This window comes from Indicator indicator, chromosome Z, assembly GCF_027791375.1.
Source record: "Indicator indicator isolate 239-I01 chromosome Z, UM_Iind_1.1, whole genome shotgun sequence".
NCBI classification, from domain to species: Eukaryota; Metazoa; Chordata; class Aves; order Piciformes; family Indicatoridae; genus Indicator; species Indicator indicator.
In genome coordinates, this window is record NC_072053.1 from 51,021,004 (window position 1) to 51,034,506 (window position 13,503).

Here is a 13,503-nt window from a genome sequence, read left to right on the forward strand (position 1 = left end):
CTACTATAAGTGAAAAAAACATACATTGTTTTATGAGTCTGTTTCATTCACAGTTTTGACCACAGCATTTCAATTTCTTCCTCTGACCTCTAGTGAGCTGGTGCCTTCAATACCAATGCACAACAGTTCTTATTTATTGTTTTGAATTCACTGTGCAGTTTTCTATTGGTGATTTGGTTTACCAGAGGATCCCAGCAGGTATCTCTAAAGATTAGTCAAAATTTGTAGCTGACCCAGATCATGATGCTAACCTGAGAAGTGAAAAGTTTGGGATGTGATTGACAGCTTCACAACTTGGTTGCAGGATAGTGGAGGAAATGAAATGGAATGCCTTCCCAGTGGAGGAAATGAAATGGAGTGCCTTCCCATGCCCAGGAAGTATCATTATCTGTTACAAGATGAACAGGTTTCCAGGAGTGCTGCTGTGCAGTTTGCTTTTGACTCAGAGGAGCATTCACAGAAAGTCTGAGCATAGAGATTTTGTGTGTACCAATGCCATCTTCACTCCAAGTGAGAGAAGGTGACATTGGTAATGAAAGAGGTGATCCTGCATTTGTCTTAACCCCATGATAGATTTGGTCTGGGGTGAGATTTGTATTTAAAATGAAAAAGAAATCTGGGAGGGGGGAGCTGGTTTTTAATTAGGATATGTTCACAAAATTTGCCACATGAATACAAAAGTGATAGCAGCACAAGGGTGGAGAAAGCAGAAGTATCTGGATTAGGTGAAAGCCTCTTCTGTGCCTGTTTTTCTGCCACTTTAATGTAGCTGTGAAGCTACAGTTGAAGTCTTCTCTCTATCTCAAGAGCAGATACAGCATAACTGGTGGATTCATAATCTAGCCCAGACAGCTTTATAAGAGGGGTAATGGATGCAAAATTGTACCAGCTCTCTGAAGGAATCCTGTTTAACTGATGCCTTTTCTGATAAGAACATATTTAAGGAAAAATACATTGATATTATTATCACATGGTTAATTTGTTTACAGAGGTGATTATCTACTCCTTTCATTTGCTTACAGTTGACCTACTGTCCACATTCTGGATGTTTTTATTAAAATCTGTAGATGCAGTATTATGAAAAGTGCATTTAATGTATATTGCATCTTGAGCATTTCTCTGAATTTAATGTTGTTCATAGTAGGTCTCCTTCAGCAGAGGTAGTTATGGTCCACAACAATTGAAATTGTGAGCAATGACAATTCATATCAATATTTCCCGCTCAATAGGAGCTGAAGCTACAGACTTTTTTTTTGTTGTTGTTGTTCTTGCTTTCAGGAAAGCAGCACTGTCCTGCATCAAGGATCTCTTACCATTGAGCTAGTTGTTGCTGCAAGTATTTTACTTAAAAAAGCAAGAATACGAACTGGTATCCACTGAGTGGTGGCACATATGTGTGAAATGCTGGAACTTCCAGTCTTGCCTTATTGGATGAACTTGCATAGTTGGCCATCTTCTTGGTACTGTCCCATTTACTTGCATGGCAACCTGCTCCAGAGAAAAGGAATTGGGATACTGACTGGCTGTGTTATCATATGCTGTATGGTGTAAACCCAAAGTGATGTTTAGTGATAATTCATCCTAGCTTGCCCATCCATAGAGTGCTACAGCATGGAAGTTCATGGCTGGTGCTTCAGTAGGTATGTGTTATTGTCATCTCAAAGCATGAGGAAATAATGACTATTGAAGTTGGAACTTGCATTTAAATTCAGAGTAAAAGAAAATGTGCCCTGTTTATGCACCCTTAATATTTTATATAACTTTCACTCATTTAGTGTTAATTAAAAAGAAAAAAAATGGAGGGAAAAAGATGTCTAAAATGTAATCTGATTCTCAGGTGGTCACTTCATTCCAGAAACTAATAAATAATACCAAGGAGTATGAAACATTTATTTATCATCAGCAAGAATTCACTGGTATCATACTTATACTTGGTTTAAAAGTTGAAATAGTAACATACCTGATCTGAATTTGTGTTGTTGCAAGGATCCAGAATTGAAGCTTGCTTATAGAATTGCTGTAAAATCCACTGCACATCCTTTCATTTATTTCAAGGTGTTTTTGAAATCCTGATTTTGTATACTGTCTCAAAAGGGCAGGATTTCTTTTTTTTTATTATGTCAAATATAAAAATCTGTTACCTTAGTGTATGGAAACTGCATCTGAATATTTTCATTGTACAACAGGAAGGTGCAGTGGAAAAGGAGGTAAATATTGTTTCCTTTCTGTAGACTACTTTTCCTTGAAATAAATACCAGAGTATTTTGCTGGATTTCTTAAGGTATTCACCATTTGGTTTGAAACTGCTGAGTGGGAACAAGAGATGGGGGATTGAAGGCAAAACATATCTAATTTTCAAACTCCGTAAGAATTCTTGTAACCATATCTAACAAATCCACTAAACAGATCAATGTGCTAATTCCTAGTATTTGTCTTTTTTTTGGAAGCAAACACAATCAAGTGTGATTATTAATGAATCAGACAAGCTATGGGCTCTACCATTCATGACCAGCAGGGCTGAGGTGGGTAAGGAAAGGAAACTAGAGGTGGAAGAGAAGAAGTAATATTGCTCCTGATGCAGAAGGATTGATTCCTGGCTTTGGGATGAACGCAGAAGAAATAAATTGACTTTAGCAGTTGTGCTGGTTTTCCTGTTTGCATAGGGGACTTCTGATTGCTGCTTTTGTAAGTTTATTTGTCAGCTTTATGTAGCTCTTTAAAACCTGGAACAAGACAGTGCTTCTGGAGAGACTAAATTTACTTCTTTCTTGTTTTATTTTTTATTAGACTATTATGTGTTACTACTGTTTGCAGTGTTTTCTGCAAGGTTCAAGACTGAAAAGTACAACCTTGTATATGTAACTGGAAGCCTTGCACCATCTTCAAAGTTCTCAGCCAGGCTAGCTTATCAGCTTTTTGTTTAACGTTTGGAGCATACTGCTCCAGAGAATGCACTGTAGCCATAATACAAAGAGTGGATGTAGGATAATGGATGCCTATAGCTGCTTCTGAGTGTTCTTTATGTGTATGTGAAATGAAAGGTAAATGCTGGTGGGGGTCAGAAGTGAACACTAACAGTTCTGTAGAGGGAAAACAAAACCAGTGTTTTTTTGGTAATATTTAAAAAAAGAATCAGAGCCCCCTTTCCTAAGTACTTTATGTGTAAATTTAAAAAGTGTGTTTTCTTTCAGTATCAGTAGAAATGTTCTTTTATTTTTTTCCCCCTGAAATGCTGCCTTCTTAATATTTTTCCAGGGCAGTTAAGGATACCTCAGGTTTAATGTTAACCTGCTGAGAACAGGTTTTATATAGTTATTTTAAAGTTTTTCATGATGTATTCATGTAAATTACTGATCTGCAGTATTTCTGACTACTTCTCCTGCTACCCTTGAGAAATGGAATATTAACTCATGGTGTGCATAAATAGGGAACTTTCTGTATCCAATGAATAAAAACTACATGCTGAAACCACCACAAGTAGACAGTTGCAAGAACAGGCTCAAACCAGCTTGTGCCATAATCCAGCAAGTGCAGAAGAGCATTGGTCAGACTCTTTGGAGGGATGTGTGAGGGGAGGAATTGTGTAGTAAGAGAGACTGGTGATTATGCATGTGTTGCTGTGTTTCAGCTGTTAAGGAAAAGATTAAAATGGGAAATTCTGATCTCATCACAGCTAGGAGACAGACACAAAAGACAGCTCAGAGCTGAAGCTGCCATACTGTAATGCCACAGGTTTATAAGCTTAAAAAGAGTTGAGTTTGTTTAAACTATGAAGTCAGATTCCTTCAGCTGGTGGAGAATAGTGGAAACTTCTCATCTTTGTGTTATTGGGCCATGTAGCACAAAGAAAGCATTGCTGTGAAATGAAGAGGATTGTTAGTTATGGTTGTTTGTGAGAATCATAAAATATAGTGGACCTGATCCAGCTGGTCCCACCATGGTGAACTGAAATGGAAGATGATAGACCAGTTGTGGATAGGTGACGGTGGCTGCAACTGGACCAGAGTGGCCTCGATCTGCCAAGCCAGTGGCTATTTATTAAGAGCTTCGTACATACTTTACTTCACTTTCCCACAGCCTACCAACCCTCAAATTTTGCCTGATTGTAACAGATGTTCCTTTTTCCCCAACTGCCTTTTCCATCCGCTTCAAAGATAGAGCATTCTGTTATCTCCACCTCCCATCCTTTCTCACATGATTCTGAGGTACAACATCACTTATTACCTTCTGGGTTCCCCCATAGACGTGAAGACCAGGTAAACATTCCATTAGTTGCTCTCTTGGGTTCCCATATTTAGTGAAGGGTAGTAGATTATAGAGGACTTCAAAGCTCTGCTGATGGCCACAGCATCTCCTGTAGCAATGTCCTCTTTTTATCTGTTTGTGTCTGCTTTTTGATCAAGTGCTTCCTCCTGCCTTTGAGGGAGGAAAATTGTGGTGGGTTGGAAATTCCCCCCCAATATTAAATTGTCAGACCTGCCCAGTTGGAAGCAAATGAAGCTGTATTTACGAGCAAAACTACAGTTTACATTCTACCACTTTCTGTTCAAGATCTCTGGAAAATTTTGAAGGTACAGCCTAAAACTACCACAAGCATTGAATCCCATCCCTGCCTTTTCATGTTCTATTTGGGGCCTTTTTTCTGGGTGCTCTGCAGGTGCTTGTGGCAGGGCATGGCAGAATGCAGCTTGCTACCTGGTGGCATCTGTAAAAACTGAGGGATTGCAGGGATCTCCAGGCTGTGCCTTTCTGTTCCTCCACTTGCTGGTAGTCAATATTAAAAAAAACCTTCATATTTAACTTCATCAAGTGATGGGCTGAAGCACATTTGTATGTCACCTTACTTGACTTGCTTTTTATTGTCTTAATCATGAATGATTCAATGTGTCCTTTCTCACCCAGTGGAGCTCCACATGGTTCTTGAGTCATTAAACGAAAGCCATGACTTATCAGTTCACTTCAGCAACCCACAGATCAAGATGTACACAAGAAAATTGATTTTGAAAATTCTGCCTCTCTGATTTATTGCTAGTGTTGCTATCTGCAGTATTTTGTGCAGAATAAGCAGCTTAATTAACTTACTGAGGATATCATACTTACAGTACTTTGTGAGCTTAGTTGGGATGTTTGTATAGAAAGTTGATAGCAAAATGGAGAATATACCTGTGATTATTCAGCAGAGTCTGGTGGCCCTTCTTGTGCTCAATTCTACATGGATTTTTCAGATTAAATCTCCTAAAACTGAGCAATTGTCTTGGTGAAGAAAATGTTTTCTGTTTAGTATCTCACCAGAGAACTTTAGCCATCTCTCTCTTTGTCTACAAGACTAGACTCTTTGTGGTGCAGTTTCCAAAACGATGCCTTTAGGGCTGAATAGAATTTTTCTACTCAGGGCTTGTAGTATGTCCTCCAGTTCTGTAGAAAATCCTATAGAACTGGAGTAAGTGCTTCCAGACAACGGACTGTGATTAAACAAAACAAATTCTTCTTTATGAAAGAAGAGTTAATTTTCTGTGAAATACTTAGATTAGCTTTTTTGCTTGCTTTATTCAGGATTGTGATATGTCTTAGAGTGTAATAATGTTTTTTGTCTCACTAATTTGTGAAATGCTTGTTTAGATATTATGGGTGTGCACATGTGTTTTTGGTAAGCACTTAGTAAACTAGATTGATCTTTCTGGCAAAGGCTGCATTGTGTAGAACAAATTAAAGCTGAAATAGCAGTTGTTTCAGATTATTTTTCTGAAAGTGTAGTTGCATATATTCTTTTTTCCTACTGACTGCTGAAATAGGTTTCCTAATAGTGTTTTATTATTCTGTTTTGTTTCAACAATACATATGTAGTAGTTTGTTTCCATTCTATTGACAAACCTGCAGCCTTCAGTGGTAATTCTTTAGCATTTTTTTTTTAACAATTGTAATAACTGTGGAACTTTGTCAAGTATAGTGAAAATATTTCCCTGAAGTTAACGTACTATAAATAAAATCCTAATTTTCTTTTTTCCCCCTTCACTGGAAAAAAAGTGCAAATGACCTTTTCTAAGCAACAAATCGATTCTGAACTCTCTCTGTATTAGATTATTTCTGAATATTTTAATATCTGGAGTTTATATAACTCTTGCTCCTCTTTTAGTCCTCATCTGTGCTAAGAGTTCAAACATATGCTAAAATACTTTATCAAAGTACTTAAACACATTTTCATATTTTACTGTGTAGTTATGTCCAGTTTTAGCAGTGTGTGGCAAGGGTAAATTGAATTAAACCCCTACACTGCCATCCTTAAAGAGATTTAAGAATCTAATGGTTCATCACATACTCCTGTCTGTGTACAGCTGGTAGCTGCAGGGCCATGGTTGTACCCTAAGAACCAGCTGGATTACCTCGTGAGACCTGAGGTGTAGCCTTGCCAACAGGCTTATCTTTGAACAAAACCTGAATGGTTTTCAGGTGCTTCGGAACTTTAAAGTCAGGGGTTTAGGCATATTTAGGCAATTAAGTACCATTTAACGGTGGGCTTTGGTCAAAAATATTTTGTTGGCTGTGTTGCTCTTGTGTTCTAAATCTGCAATAATGCTGAGACTGTTAACTGATACAAGTCTTTATTCCTTTTCTTGTATTGGGTTCTGGTGCAGTGGATTTATTATTGTCTCTTTATATGCATATCAAAATGAAATTTTTTTTAAAATCAGAATTAGTAAATGTTTAATCTTCTCTTTTTAAAAATTGTTGCCAAATAAGTGGTAATGAAAAGAGCTCAAAACTGTTGGTGTGTTCTGTAGGTGTCTCCCAAAGCGTGCAAACAATATAAGCTTTCATTAGATAACTAAAAAGATGATTTCAGCCTGAGCTTTCCCTTCCTGCCTCTCTCTCATTTTTCTGGTTCCATGCTGGTGTGTGTTTATGCAAAGCCAAATGTCTTTTGTGTTTATGGAATGTAGTAATGTAAGTGTCGGTGTTTGTTAACATATTTAACAAATTATGGCAGCAAAAGCTACCCTTTTTGTATTTTGGCATGAACAATTGTCCTTTTATTGGGCCATTAATGCTATTTCAGAACATCATGCTATATCCACAGGCAGTAATTTAGCAGCTCTTTATCAGGTGGTTTCATAAAGCTTTGAATAGTGTTATAACATTCAGTAACCCTTACAACAGCATTTCAGAATCTGTGCTGGTTTAAATGGGATATCTGTGAATGTGGTTGTTCGGGGATGCATGACCCACATAACCTAAAAATTTGATTGGAAGTTACAGTGCTGGCATAGGCTGATGGATAGCAGATTAGAGCCCTGATTAACCACGTGATTCACAGACTGGGAGTATATTGTCCTAAGAAGGATTCATCAGATGCAATCAGAATTCCAAGTGGTCAAATGAAATTCAAATGCACTGTGTGGTTTTTTGCTTTTTTACCTCCTTCCTTGTACTTTTCTTCTTAGGTTGTCTTCTGTAATTTATTTATTTCATTTCCAGAGCTGAAAAATACTTCTTTGATGAATCTGTTCCTCACCCTAAAGCTGTCTGTTATTCATCAGGAAGCAGGTCGCAGTTCAGTGAGCAGAAGGAAAGATTTTAATAGAAGCTGTGCCAAGGGCTGTAATGCATCATTTTAGAGCCCTAATTACATTACAATGACAAATATCAATGGTGACAACAGCAATAACCTACATCCTTTAATAGCTATGCTGGAAAAGGAGTTTGGACACTGTGCCATCAGATTAGACTTGGTTTCAAAACACAGACCTTTAGAAGTGTGTGTGTCCACAGTATTATTGGCTGATAACTGAAGCCCAGTGGAAGAGCCTTTAAATAAATGATGCTTCTCTAAAGCCTCGTCCCATGAGACACAAGAGACAAAATTAGATGACCGTGGAAGCAGTTTTGTTTCCGAGGCAACTTCAGCTTTCCATGTGAGGAATTGGATGCCTCATTTTATGAAATCATACCTTTTTTCTTCTCCTGCCAATTAGGTTTATCATGAAAAACCCATTAGCCTGACATCTAAGAGAAGATCCTAAGTTGGTTTTTAAACTCAGGGTTTTAAAAATCTGTGTGAGCATAGAAATGTGGACTTGTGTTTTATTCCATTTCTGACTTTTTACCTTATGCAAAGAAGAATGAGTTTCCAGGCTCCCTCCAGTGACAGTATCAATGTCTCTACAGAGCCACTAACCTACATTATCAGTACCTACACCTTCAAGTTTTAGGGTGTTGTTGCAAGAAACAATCTAGCTAGCTAGCAACCAGTGTCTAACTTCTTCTATTGTATGTTTTGTGGTAAAACTCAATCTTGTTGCTCTGGTGTTACTGCTACAGTTAACTGCAGAAAACAGTTACACTGTCAGTGTAGAGGATACTTTGTATTTATTTTGTTAAATGATGTTTTTTTGGGACAGAACGTGTCATGTGTTCCTACCTTTGTGTAAGTACACAGTATTTTCCTTCATGTCTTTCTGCTGGCTGTGGTCTGTAAAGGTAGGCAGTGCCTCTGTGGTCCACTGCCACTCATTTTGGCAGTTTCCTTGCTGCCCAAGTGTTGAGAATGATAACTGTAGCTATATGCACAACCACACAACTGGGGAGGCTCATTGTTAAGGGAAGTGAAGACCACTTTAGTAAAGAAAAATTGTGTAGGTACCTTCTTTGGCATAGCAAAGGTCTCTCCTCTTTGTTGTGACTAGACCTGTGGGCACGGTGCGTAGCTGAGAAATGCTACTGGAGAATGCCTTAGCATCTCTTGAAGCTGTTAGTGAGCTAGCTCTTTTCCTTCTCTGTAGGTTGAGCTGCCTTCTGTCTTCATCAGCTCACACTCTCCTGCATATAGCATGAGAAGATTTGCTCTTCTGCACTGGACTGGGATTGATATCAAAGTGTTTATTACAGTTGTGTAACCATTTATATTCAGTCACCTGTTTTCAGTTGCTTAGAGCATTTTGGAAGATGCGTTGTAGCTTAATATCTCCCAGACTCAGAATTTGCCAGAGGTGGATTTTTGTATAAATACCGAGAAAATATGTTTCAGACACTTTTTGGCCAGAAGAGCAGTGAAAGAGAGCCATACTTCTGTTGGGGAGGTGGGAGGGAAGTGATAAAAAATAAAACATCATAGCTGAAATAACTTTAAATAGCTGAGGTTGACTACATAAATTGAGAAGAAATGCCTCAAAGCGAGCTGAATAATGTTTCTTTTGTTCACTAAGTTACATTCTAGCTGAACTATAATTTACAGATCTGATGGAGAAGTCAGTGAAATTTTGCAGTGTATGTTACTCAGGAAGGTCAGATAAGACAATTTTAAGAGTCCACTCTGGCCTTAAAATCAGTGAATCAACAAGCTTCTTAAAATTATGTGCTGAGCTCCTGTATGGCACTTAGAGCCAGTTTTATTCTGAGTTTGTGAGCAGTGCCGTGGAGGCATCCAGCTAACGTAGCTATGGTGGAAATACCATCTTCAGCTGAGCATAGCCAAGGCAGAGGTTCCCACCCTGGAACTAAGCAGGAGGTGGTTAAGTGTGTGATATGAATCTTAAAGGTGGGTATGAGTTGTTGCTTTGCAGTGAAGGAAAGCATTGCTTGTCTTTTTTTTACTAAGGCACATGTGTATTATGTGGCAGGTTAGAGGGGCTTCAGGTCATGTGAGGATGGCAGAAGAGCTTTGAAGAGCAAGACGTGTAGATTCCTCATTGGTTTTAGGACATTTTGAAGATTCCTTTAAAAAAATACAGCAGTGTGTCTGCATGCTAAAATTTCAAAATTACTAAATTAATGGTGTTCAAACCACTACAACATAGGTATTTTGTAGCTGTGCGTTATATTACGGTCCTTGATCAGATATTGTTCTCAAGCAATGCTGTTTGGGATCATTACAGGCTCTCTGGCTGAAGCTTAGATGCATGCATCTTGTTGCTCCATGTACTGCTCTCTGTAACAAGCAGTTTGGAAATCTCTTTGTGAAGTAGTACAATGAATGGTGTTTATTTAAAAGGTTATTTAGGTTTTACGTAGCATGATATCTGATATTATAGGCACATACAGACCTGTGAAATTAGCAGGTGAATTAGCTTTGTAGTGAACAGAACATATTCTCAAGTGTCCTTTAAGGTACTGATGCTGCTGACTAACGAGGAAAGGTGCAGTAGATGAAGGTAAAAAAAAAATGTTAAAATGCGTAACTTACTGAGATGATGACTTGCATAAACAGTGAAGACCAGCGAGAGGGTACTGGGACAGTATAACAGAAATTATTGTATAAATAACCTAGAGGAGTTTAGATGTATTTAAGAAACTGTATGGCAAGGAAGCATGTATTAGCTCAAGTGTGCACAAGGGGGCAGAGTTAGTTTCACATGTGCCATTGTAGTGTACCATGTCCTCTGGTTATATAGCTATGCAATGATAATATTCCTTGAACCTAGATTCATTTTATATGTGGTTCTGAGTCTTTTTACAGCTAGCTCTGATCTGTTCTGTAGATTCTTTTCTAAGTGTTTCTAGTTTAAAAGACAGGATAGCAATAAAGCCAGAAAGGTCACTGTTAAGGAAGCCTAAATTATACGAGTTCATATGTCTTCATCATACAATTAGTAACTTTGCAAAAGGAAGAGCATTCTGTCCTACATTATAATGAGGAACTGATCCTGGCTACAATTTATTACAAGAAAGTTATTATTTCTTGCAAGACAGTCCATGTGGCTTTAAATATTCTGGGTTTGGAGCTGTAATTCTTGTGTTACATTTCCCAATCTCCTCTGCCTCTTCAATACATAGAATAAGAACTGATCTCCAGTATGGGAATAAAACATTTCATGTTACTAATTTCTGATCCCAATTGCTGTGTGAAAGTAACTACATTAACCTTGTGTTTGATACCAGTGTAAATATGATAAAAGATGCAGTATCTCTTTCTAAAATATGTGGTAGAAGGATTATCAGTGAAGTTGTGTATTGGGTTGATAATACTCTTGTGATATGCAGTGTTAATATAGAATTAAATAGTTTATTTGTTCCATTCACTTACAATGGCATTGCTGTAATTTGAAATGATCCTTGTCCTTACCTCTTAGGGGAAAGTTTAATTCAATACACAGTATTTTATGTGTTTGGTTTTTTTTTACCTTCTCCTGAAGATTTTTTTTCTTCAAATGCTTTTGATTGTGTAATCAGAATTAACTTTTTTTTGGGTATCGGTTTTAAAGAGTGTTTTCTAAGGAAGCCTTTCTAGCCAGAAATTGCTAGATTTTGAGGTAGTGTTAAATTGATGTGCAGACACTTCTATAATTTGGATAATTGTCCTGGCCAGAGGATGGCCAAATGAAAAAAAAAGCCAAAAAAATGTATCTTTGTGTTCATGGGTGACAGTTGCATCTGAGAATATGTATAATTGAACTTTTTTCTTTCTGTCACTTGCAGGCAGAAATTGTCAAGAGGCTGAATGCTATATGTGCACAAGTCATTCCCTTCCTGTCCCAAGAGGTAGGTAGTTATTTTTACCAGTGCTGATCTAAACAATTTCCCCATCATATCTATTACAAAAGTGAGACTTTGTGTTGAGACTGTTTCCTTATGAATCTCTTGATGCTTGTAGATGACTTTCCACTGTGCTATTATCACTGTAACTTCATTATCTTTTCCAACTCCATTATAATATCATTTAAATATATTTATGAAATGGAACATGTTGGAATGTGCTAAGCAAAATTTTAGTCATTTAAATGTTTTACTCTCACATACAATGCATTTTTTTCACAATTACCACTTTGTCAGTTTGAAATCAGAGGACAGCTGAGCTTGCCAAAATACTAGAAAAGCATAATTTGTAATACATTCTTGGCAGCAGGCATTGAGATTCAGTAGCAAACTTACATTTCAATATACTGAGTAGTGATATTCAACACAGTAGTCTTACAAATGCAATTTTTTGGTGCCTTTTTTCTCTCTGCATCCCGGATTACTACCTTAAATCCATCAATATTTTCAGTGGTTTTGGGCAATATAGACAGAAGATTGAAACTTGGTGTTAAGATAATTTTTCCAAGAACTAATTTTCTCCAAATTAAAATTTTCCTGTATTATTTCAAGTTCACTGTAAACATTTTAAGGGGTCCTGGGATTTGGGGGAGCCTTGAAGCCACAGGCTTGTGTGAAATAAAATGAAAGTGTGGTTCATGAGAGGAGACCTCAGGCAGAGAGTGGATTCCCCTTCACATCCCGCTACAGGGAAGAGGGTGGAGACTGGAATCTGCTAGTGCATGCTGACATGCATCTATTCAACGCATGGTTTCATTTCAGTAGAACTGGTATACAAGAAATTGAAACTGGAAAGTGTGTATCTGTGCATTGCAGCTGTAAAACATTGTGCCTGAGAACATACTGCAAACCTTTCTTACACCTTTCCAACGGTTCTGTGAAATGGCATTGCTTTTTAAGAGGCCTCCTCATCCAGCTGCAAACGGGAAGCTGTGTGCTTGATAGTAGCATTCAGCTGATATGTTGCGTGTGTGCACATGTGTGCATCTGTGTGTGTTTGAAATGAGAACAGCGCTATCAAAACTAGAACCTGACTACATGACTGCTGCTTATACAGATGGATTTGTGGAAACCAAATTATGTGTAATGATCTAGTTATATTGCTGGAGGACCGGAATTCAAGTTCCGCTTGGATCTGAAGTGAGTAGCTGTTTGTAGTGGGTTGAAATTAGCCCCCAGCATAAAATTGCCAGACTAGCTCAGATGGAAGCAAATGAAACTATATTTACAAGAAAAACTACAGTCTAAAATATGAAATCAAATTACTATGTACAAAATATACAATATTTACATATAGTTACAATTTATAAACAACACAAGGACACCCCTGGATAAAACCAGGGGGTTACCAACAGCCTCCTTCTCTTACCTCCCTTCCCCTGTGCACATGGGACAAGAGAAAGCAGAGCAGAGTAGCTTGTTAGTACTTAGCCACAACAAGGGAACACAGCCAAGGTCAAAAAGCTAGCAGAAGCACCAGTTGGTATATGCTAGAGCGAATGAACCAAAAAGAGGAGGAGTTAGTTTACACAACTATTTATGTTAGATATCAGACCAATGGGATTATTTAGACCTTATCATTATTTTCCTTTTTAAATTCAATGGTAGTTTATTTACATTCTAGCACTTTTCTGTTCAAGGTCTGTGGAAAATTTTCCTAGGCACAGCCTAAAACTACCACACTGTTGATGCTCTGTTTTGACTATAGAATCTCTATACATTTATCTACAATGTTTTATTTATATAAATTTATATATATATATATATATATATATATATAAATGAGGTGTAAAACTGATTAGTACTAATGCTAAAGTGAGCACTAAAATGGAATGATGTTTAAACAAAGACAGGGGTGAGTACTTGGCAGGCAAAGCTCTGATCTTGGCAAAGACATGGGATAAGCATGGGATTATGTGGTTTTACAGTATATTTGAAGAAAGGTATGTTTGATTTACAGTGACTGATAGATTTCTG

General features: G+C 37.5%; 1 protein-coding gene across 9 annotated transcripts in view; it reads left to right on the forward strand.

The window, feature by feature from the left end:
- The window catches only part of LOC128979218 (transducin-like enhancer protein 4), a 99,929-nt gene that overhangs the window by 19,028 nt on the left and 67,398 nt on the right, over positions 1–13,503 (forward strand). For 7 of the 9 annotated variants that reach the window (XM_054397394.1, XM_054397393.1, XM_054397400.1 and 4 more), the window contains exon 5: positions 11,410–11,472. The exons of the other annotated variants lie outside the window; for them this stretch is intronic. In XM_054397394.1, coding sequence (XP_054253369.1) covers positions 11,410–11,472 — 63 coding nt within the window. The remainder of the gene's footprint in view (positions 1–11,409; positions 11,473–13,503) is intronic. 9 annotated transcript variants of the gene reach the window in all.